General features: G+C 34.9%; 1 protein-coding gene across 1 annotated transcript; it reads left to right on the top strand.

Annotated features, from left to right (window-relative positions):
- The first annotated feature begins 1,910 nt into the window (after positions 1-1,910).
- LOC105841816 (E3 SUMO-protein ligase ZBED1) lies at positions 1,911-2,408 on the top strand. Its single transcript, XM_062675847.1, has one exon. The coding sequence runs from the start codon at positions 1,911-1,913 to the stop codon at positions 2,406-2,408; it is 498 nt and encodes a 165-aa protein (XP_062531831.1).
- Positions 2,409-9,572: the final 7,164 nt, after the last annotated feature.

Here is a 9,572-nt window from a genome sequence, read left to right as displayed (position 1 = left end):
GATCCTGAGCAAGAACATCTCGGATATCTAGACAGGCAGTCCGCATCTCAGGGAGCGATTTCATCGCACACCAAGATCCACGCACGTATTGCCACTATCGCCAAGGTGCTATGTTACCGTTCAATACGAAGAAACGTAGCAGTGGGAGAAGCTGACACCGCTCCTTGGGCATCTATGTTGTGTACGTGGCCATAGAGTAAGATTATACCTAGTCAGGTCATAAATTCTGTCACATGTTTAATGTAAAATAATTGAAACAAGTTTATTCATTATGTAACCATTCATATACCAAAATGAACTTAACAAAACATAGATTCTTATGACACTAAAGTTTATTCAAAATGACCTCCGTGATTTTGAATACAGGCCTTCAATCTGCGCGGCCAGTCGTCTATCGTAGCACGAACGAGGTCCATGCCAATATCGGCGGCTGCCTTAATCAAGGATGTCTTGAGTGACTCCAAATTGGGATGAGGCTTTGAGCACGCCTTTTCCTCCAAGTGTTGCCATATCTTGTAATCTAACGGATTCAAATCTGGACTGGAGGAGGGCCAGTCTTCGTGCCGGATGAAGTCGATTTCACGCGCCGCCAGCCAGTCTTGTGTGCTCTTCGCTCTGTGAGCTGGCGCCGAATCTTGTTGGAATACCCAGTGCCTGTTATTGAACATGGTATGAGAAACAGGTTCCACAAGGTTCGTCAGGACTGTATTTTGATACACAACTGCATTCGTTTTTACACCTTTCTCACAAAAATGTACCTCTGTTAAGCCCCAATAAGAAACTCCCAACCATACCATGAGCGAGGATGGAAAATGACCTCGTTGGACACGCGGAATACGGTTGCTCGCTTCTTCACTACTGTGTGCGTACACCTTATCATTTTGTTTGTTGTAGCTCTCTTCTACGGTAAAAAATTTTTCATCCGAAAAAAGAATTTCCCGATATTTTTTTCCCGCGTACCGCTTCAACAAAGCGCGGCATCTCTTCAGTCTCAGGTCCATTAGACGAGCATTCAAACGATGTCCTGTTTTTCTTCGATATGCCCGAAGCCCTAAGTCTTCATTTAACACCCTTTTCACTGTGATTCTGCTTAACCCCATCTGAAGGGCCAACAGTTTCTGCTTACGTTTGGGATTTCTTTGAATTCGCGCCTTCACAGCTTTTATCACTGCTGGAGTCCTAACAGACCGAGGGCGACCACTTCTTGACCTGTCATCTACACTAGGGTCTTCATTGTATCGTTTGATGGTACGATAAACGAATCTTTTGGTTATATTCAAATTTTTCACTATGTTAAAAATTTGAATTGGCGCGTAACCGCAACGATGCAACGCAATAACTGCAACACGGTCTTCTTTAAGCGTCCACTCCATATTTAAAAATGAGTGAAAATTCTAAAAGTATACATTTTTAATTTCATGAACAATTCGAAATTCGAATTCAATAAACTTTTTTGTGGCCAGCATTCTAAAAGAAAAGTTTTTACTGTGTGACAATACTTATAACCTGACTAGTTATATAAGAATGACATTGGCACTAACTTTGAAATAATATACAACCCAGGTAGAAATAATACAGAAGCGGACAGCTTAAGCAGAAATCCTGTGTTTGAAAGCCACGAAAACGAAGAAGATAACTTGAAAACAGTAAATATTGTAAGGATTGAGGAAATATTGGAGGACCAGAACAAAAATCTAAACATACAGAACAAACATAGTTTTACTAGAGAAAATGGTATACCAATTACTAACATTTAAGCTTCTATTTGATTCTAGTTTCGGAAAATTTCTGGTAATTTTCATCGGTCGGATCCAGCATGACAAAAATTTGAAGAGGCTCAAAAGGCGCTAAATTGTAATCCTTTGCAGTTAGTTCAAATGGTGGTCACTAGGTGGAACTCAGAGTAAGAGATGTTAGAAAGGATGCAAAGATTTCAAAAACCATTGTCTCACGTTCTTGCTGATTCTACCGACACTGAGTCTATATCTGGTACTGAATGGTCTAAAGTCGATTGCTTACTGAAAGTTATGAAGCCGTTATATGATGCTACGCAAATATCATGTGGAGTTAAATATCTTACTTTGTCAATGGTAAAACCCTTACTGTTTGGGATAATAAACGGTCTGAATAGTATCGAATTTGACTACGACGATTCATCGGAAAGGGGACAAGAATTTACAGATAATATTTTGAATGGTCTAGAAGTCAGATTTTGTGAAGTTGATCGTGATATTATTTTTAAGAAGAGTACTTATCTGGATCCCCGATACGAAAATTATTTTTATAAAGAAGAAGAAGTTAAACAAATAGAAGAAGATATTAAGCTCGAAATCGTGCGATTCCTGATGCCGGGTGATGATTCTCAAGAACTTAATGTTTTGACCAGAGAACGTAAGATTTTACAATAAGTAACTCATTTTTTAAGCTTCCTTTTTTGATACAATATTGTGTATTTTTATACTGTTTTTTTTTTACATATGTCATTGATTTAAAATTTCGTAGAATCAAATTGGGAAATTATTTACTTTAAAATTCGTGATCGATATCAAAATAATTTAGCATTTGTACCTTTTTTTAGCCAAAAATACTTTACTATACAAATAGAAGAAATCAATTGGTTTTGTGTTGTATTTTGCTGTTTTCTTTGAATGCGTCATGATAAATTAATTTTTTTACTTGCTAAATCTAACTTAAAATTAATCAGAAAATTAACATTCAACTTCATCATAAAATAATGTTCTGAAATATACAGTGATTTATTTATTTTAAATTTCAGCAAGTGGAAATCAGTATACTGGATTTTGGAGTTTCATGAAAAAACCAACAGTTAACGCCCGAGAAAAAAACCTAGAGACTCTGCGTAATGAAATATCGCAGGAAATAGTGGTGTATTTGAACTGTGGTTTAATAAGTCCTCAACAAGATCCACTTGTGGCATCTACCTACCCACCTACACACACAAACACACAATAGCACACTTACTATATACATTGTCATTTATATAATATATACATATAATAAATACATTTAACAATAACACGTACACATTTATACTACAACCATAATATTAGTATATTTACATATTTATTAGAATTACACCGACACCAGACGATAAAATAACGGCAATAGAATGTGCAACGAAAACGCACATTCCAACGGTATTTGCAGTGGAGTGTGCGGGGAGACAACCCCACTCCGGCGCATTGTCCCAACCGACAGCGATTCTCTCGACTTCACGCAGATCGCATGTCGCCGATCGATAACCTACTGATTCCGTAATTCTTTGTTTCCTGATGTTTTATTTAAATTCAGTTTCCACCTTACTATTTAATCTCACTATTTAATTCTATGGACTAATTCTTCGTCTGTGCTGTGCTACCTGTTTGTGCGTGTTCAACTTATTGTACCTGTGTAAATAAATAATAAACCTGGACCTATAGTGATTGATTTCATTGACTTTGTGGTGCAATTTAATTTCATAAAAACTAAATAACGTAAACACTCATTTGGTGGCGATAAGAAAAAAATAAATATCCCCGATTATCAGTAATGGCGAGACGATATTTAGGAATACCTTGTACTTCGGCTGAAAGTGAAAGATTATGTTCCACTGCTGGCGATATTGTATCTGATAAAAGAACTTCATTATCACCAGATTCAGTATCGTATTTATTATTTTTGAACAAAAATTTGTAGCACATTTTCAAATCTTGGATTTTTCATAATACTGTATTTGCTATGATATAATTTCTATTATTTCATTCTTTAAAAAAAAACTTTATTATTTGTTCTATTTGTGTAACTATATTTGATGGTATGAATAAAATGTATATTGACTGTTAAATTTATATTTGAAAATTGAAAATAACAAAACCCTGAAACATTCGAATTATTCAAAAATTTCGGATTATTCGAAACTTTATTATTTTGAATTTTGATATAATATATAGAATAATTAATTCGATAATTCGAATTTTCGAATATATTCGATTCGGAACGAATAATTCGTAAGTTCGAATTATTCGCACACCCCTACCTATTATCCAAAAAAATAAGGTTAAGAAATAAAATAAACCGGGCTCTTTTAGACGAAATAAATATCACAATGTACGGTAAACCTTATGGGCGATATGGTTACTCTACTCAACCAAACCATAATAATTTTAATAACAAATAGACTACTTACATATAATTATAATAGAAAAGATTGTCTGATTATAATAATTCATAATTATTGAAATGAACATAAAAGATTGATTAAAAAGTAACAAGAAGTTGTTTTTTTGTTTAAATTATCCAAAAAATTAATATCGTACCTTAATATATTCTTTTAATACCTCCACAATCGCGTCCCTTACTTCTTTTACTATAAACCCAATATGTTGCCTCGAAATCTTGAAAACATAGTATAGGAATCTAGTATAGTAAGCTAGAATAGGAATCTCCAGTAGCGTAGAAACGAAGTGTAACGGCTTAACTTTCCGTGACAGTTATTGCTTTTCTGTAGTTTGTATCTAGTTGTCCTACTTTTGGTGCTATCAAACACACGAGTCGTTCAAAATCGATTGGAGACATACGCACAAAGTCTTTATAATGTGTTCAGTAAACATTTCATTCTTCAGTGTTTCCATTAACGATGAGCCACCCGTTATATTTATGTTTTTGTACAAGTCTTTTTTTTTTGTTCATCTGGAGTAAAGAATAATTTAGTAAAATCACAGATCCCAGAAACACGTCTTCGTTATCCGACATTTTGATCACCAAAAGTCGGAGCAAACTGCTCGCTACGAGCTGGGGGAACGGGTCAGTAATGCCGTAACGTAACACGCTCCCCTCGAATGTACGTTCGGCCAAATGTTTATTTGCCAGTGTCAACTACCAGTTGACTTGGACTTTGTACTACAAATGTTCATGTCAACTACCAGTTGACACGGGACGTTTGCAGTAGTTCGCACCGCCGCCCCTCTGTTTTATTGAAATTTGCCTGTCTCTGTTTCTCTAAGGTCTATTTGTATTTAACTATCTAGCTTCTCAGTTAAATTATCTACCAAACTACGCAAAAACCGTTATTCCTTGCCGCGCCATATAAAAGGAAACAGATTTTGAAATTTTTAGTCAGTGTCGAATCGCGGGAGTGAGTGGTCGTGTCTGTGTTTCGATAATTTTAATACTTTTAGTGAGTGTATTTACGTGGTGTATTTATAAGGTAAGTTATCTACTAATACATAGAAATAAAGGTTTCAGCATGAGACACAAAATTTAGCCTTTTTTAAACCGATACATTTGGTGGTACATTTTGGCGTTAGTGACGCCATAATTTTACTCTCATTTTTTGTTATTTTTTGCCTGTTTTATCATACTAAATGTACTACTAACTAACTTTTAGGAATTTTGAATTTCAAATTTGAAGTGTACGTTGGTGCAGTTTAAGGGCTGGGGCACTCTGAGATATCTTATTTTCGAACCGACTTTTTTTGTACGCGTTTTTAAATGTTACGTTTGGCAATGAAAACTGCGTATGAGTGTATTTTTTTGTTGGTTTTATATAAATCGTTTTTTTTTTACTTCTTATTTTTCCTTCCCGTCCGTGACTGAGCGTATTTTGATCACGCACTCAGTGTACCATGCCCTTTACACCCGCCAGATGGTGACCCTTTTTTTTGTTTTCGTTTTGAATACGTTGAACAATGCGATCCAATGTACAAGTGTTATACCTTTTTGGAAAAGGCTTTAAAAGTACAATGTTGTATAGTAATTGTTTATTTTTTGTTGTATGGTGTGTAGAACAAAAAAATCTGTAAAACGAAAGAGAGTTCACTGTGTGAATGCGAACTGTTGCACTATTTTTTTTTTTCTCAGTAATGGTACTATGATTTTTGTTTATTTACTGAGAATATTAGTCTAGTTATGTTGATTATTTTTATTGTAGGTCTAACTGTTGTATTTGCGTATCTGTGACACGTAAAGTTTATCTAGAATTACGGCTCGCGCCGCCAGATTTTTATGAAAAGTTAAAGGGCTGTAAATAAATTATTTTGTATGGAAAGGTGTATCGCTTCATTTTTTGAGATATTATTATTTAAACACAAGCCGTGCTCAAAAACGCGCTTCTCTCTGTTCAGCGTATCGTAATTATACACCGTAGTTGAATAATAATAAACAAAACACTTCACTGTAAAGCATAATTCATACTAAGCTTTAAAAACACAACACTTCTAGTGTTACAATAACAACTTGAGGATAATTAACGGTTTTGTGATAAAGGAGCCGCGCGGCGCAGTTAAAAAAACGGTCGGCCACTTAACAAAAAACATTGGGGCGCTTGAGGGTGAAGGTCAAAGAGCCCATTAAGCAAATGAGCGGCTAGTAAAACAAATGGACCCCCTTTGAAAGTCTGCGATTTTTAGAACCAGTGCCACCAGAGAGAACAAGAAGTTCAAACTTTCAGACTTGTGAAGAGTCATCCCCTCTTGAAAGAGAATCAACAAGTACACTGAAAATGAGTGGAAAAGTAACAAGTGAAGGGCAAACAAGCAGTGATGGGACTAGTAGACAGGCATTCAATAAAGAAGATATAAGTGGAGGGTCACCAAACAATGCACGTAAAGTCGAAAACGTAAAAAAAGCGTTGCATATCAGTCATTAATACAATATTGGAAACAGAGAGATCAAAAGTGGCAGGAAAAAATGAAGGCCCTCACAACTAAAAAAAAAGACATTGATGGCATAAATTCTTTGTGCGCCCATATTGGATCCATTCTAAAAAAATTAGCTTCAATCTTAAAGGTGGAAGCCAAAACCAAGATTTTCAACATTATGGCAGAGAACAAAATGCATGTTCTTCAATATAAACAATCTATCAGCTCGTATTCAATATCAAGCACGCCTAACCATACAGATTCTTATCAAACTATAACAAGTTCAGCATCCTCACGACCTGGAAGTTCAGCCACATACATATTCTCCTACTAGTGTAGCCTCACCTTATGGACCGACTGATTTAAGTGTCTCAGTAGAACGAGCTGAAATAAATGATAATTGTATTCAAAAGGAATCTTCTATGGAATTTGATAATTATTTTCTTACCTCAATGTAAGGAAAAAAGTTGTGCTCGGCGGTGATTTATTCTTGATTTGATTTGATTCTTTTTGCGTTGATATCTTGTTGGATTAAATAATCTACAACATTTCCTGAATTTTTCTTCTTTATAATTTAAATGGCGTTTTATCAGTGATTGAAAACAATCTTCATCTTGTCGTGATGTGTAGATAGAGTCGATTTTCATTCTTGTTTTGTTTGTGTTTGGCCATTCGATTCGGATTTCATTTTGTAAGATGATTTAGAGAAACAGCACTTGATGATCAGCACTTTGTATACTATTTTATCACACAAATGAAGACATTAGGGTTTCATTTATTTAATATTATAGTATTATGATCAATTATTGTTTTTAAAGAGCAAGAAAAACCAGACTGAGAGTTCTGCAAGATATTCAAACTTAACACGTTCTCTGCCAACGCGGTCAGTGCTGACCGTCAACGAAGTTTCCCTGTAGGCCTATTAAAAATCATAAAACTGTTTAAAATTTATTAAATTATTTTTTGGCTTATATGGTTTTATCTTTTACTCAAATGTTACTTGGTTATAACAAAAGTCAATTTGAGCCATTATTTATGGAAATAATTAACGTCAGGCAGCATTGACCGACGCGGCCTACAGAGAGAAAAATATGGTTTTCCGTTGCAGGGGGCCGCGCGTATCGCGGTGTCGGGCAGCCCTTCGCGCTCCCCCGCGTTCATTTGCGCTTGCAGTTGCCGTGCTTATCTTGAGTTGGGCGCCGTGCTGTGGTATCACAGCTAGCACACATTACTACTGCTGTGCATTCATTGGTTTTCAAAAGTATTTGTTATCACTATGGATGAATTCGAAGATTTTGAGATAACACAAGATATCCTAACGCAAATTGACAACATAGAAATCGATCTTCTCGACAAAACTTTAAACCTGTAGCCCTAGCACGAATAACTTGCGAAAATGTATTCGTAACGTTATCAAATTATATTTGTATGAGATTTGTACAGTGCCCCTATCGTACGTAAAAGGAACTAATTTTGCTAGCATGAACAAATTTCGTATCGCAATCGTATCGTCACGTAAACGATACTTGAAACTTATAAACGCTACAATTGCGAGCACGAACACTGTTTTGACGTACTTTATTCACTTAAAATTTGTTGGTGATAAAGGTTTCGTAACGTGTTTAAATATAATTTTATCCGTGTTTTTATTTTTTAAATGAATTTTTATAAATAATAGTGTTTTCTTATCACTTTAGTTAGTTCTTATATACAATTAATTTTAATAAATTGCTCAAAATGCAAAGACTACCGTTGTACGAGCGTAGTCCTTAATATTATTTTGTCGCTGCAAGTTTACTTGAAAATGAAGAATATTCATCAAGAGAAGTTAGGTAAGTACCTATCTCAGTCAATCTTGTTATATCGATATATTTTTTAAACATAAATTAATTGAGAATCAATGGGTTTTATTACAGAGAAATTACACGCAGAGTTGCTCTGAGAAAGAAAAATAATCCTGTGGACATAAATGACGCGGAATTCAAAAATAGATACCGGTTGAATTAAAAAATCATTCAAGTTTCTTTGTAATCAACTTGAGCAAAAAACATATTTAAAAGCAAGTTCCAGGATAAGCTTGGAACTTAAGGTAAGTTTGTTTTCATTATCTCAGTAGATAGACGAGCATACGACACACATGATGTAAGTGGTGACTCACTCGCTCGCTCGCTCATGTATAAAAGCTTAAATGTAACATAAAATTCAAATATTTCAGGTTCTTTGCGCGCTATCTTTTTATGCCACTGGATCTTACCAACGCTTAGTGGGAATGGCTAAATATATAGGTCAATCGACTGTAAGCAAATGTGGGAAGGAACTGATGCTCTTGTAACTCCTGCAATTTTAAATAATTTCATAAAATTTCCTTATGCCAGAGTCAGAGATAGAGATGTAATAAAAAACAATAATTTTATTACAACCATTCATTTTTATACTATCACAATTTGACGCAAACTTATGTCTACAAAGTAGTATTGTTATTTGTTTTTATCTTACAGATTTTTTGCAAAGTATGGTTTCCCAGGAGTTATAGGATGCATTGATGGATACCGTTTCCATATTTTCACACCCAAAAAAGAAGTCGAACATTTGTATTACAGTTGAAAACATTTCCATTCATTAAATGTGCAAATAGTAAGCGCCAATTTTTTACAATATCAGCTCTGCCGCCGTCTTGAAATGAAGTAAAATAGAAAATTAAACTGATGTAATGATTTTTCTTCAATTTTAGATTTGTGGTAGTGATTGTCGTATTTTAAACGTAAATGCGAAATAGGAGGAGCCACCCACGACGCTTTTATTTGGGAAAATAGCGTGGTCAACAATTATATGCAGAGCTTACTTACATCGAAATAATAAGCAAGTGCGGTGGTGTGGAAAATAAGTACTCAATTAATAGAAACAATGAAACACTTTCGCTCTTCACAAAAACTA

Source organism: Bombyx mori, chromosome 24 (assembly GCF_030269925.1).
Source record: "Bombyx mori chromosome 24, ASM3026992v2".
Classification (NCBI taxonomy): domain Eukaryota; kingdom Metazoa; phylum Arthropoda; class Insecta; order Lepidoptera; family Bombycidae; genus Bombyx; species Bombyx mori.
This window is presented reverse-complemented; position numbering and strand designations above follow the sequence as displayed.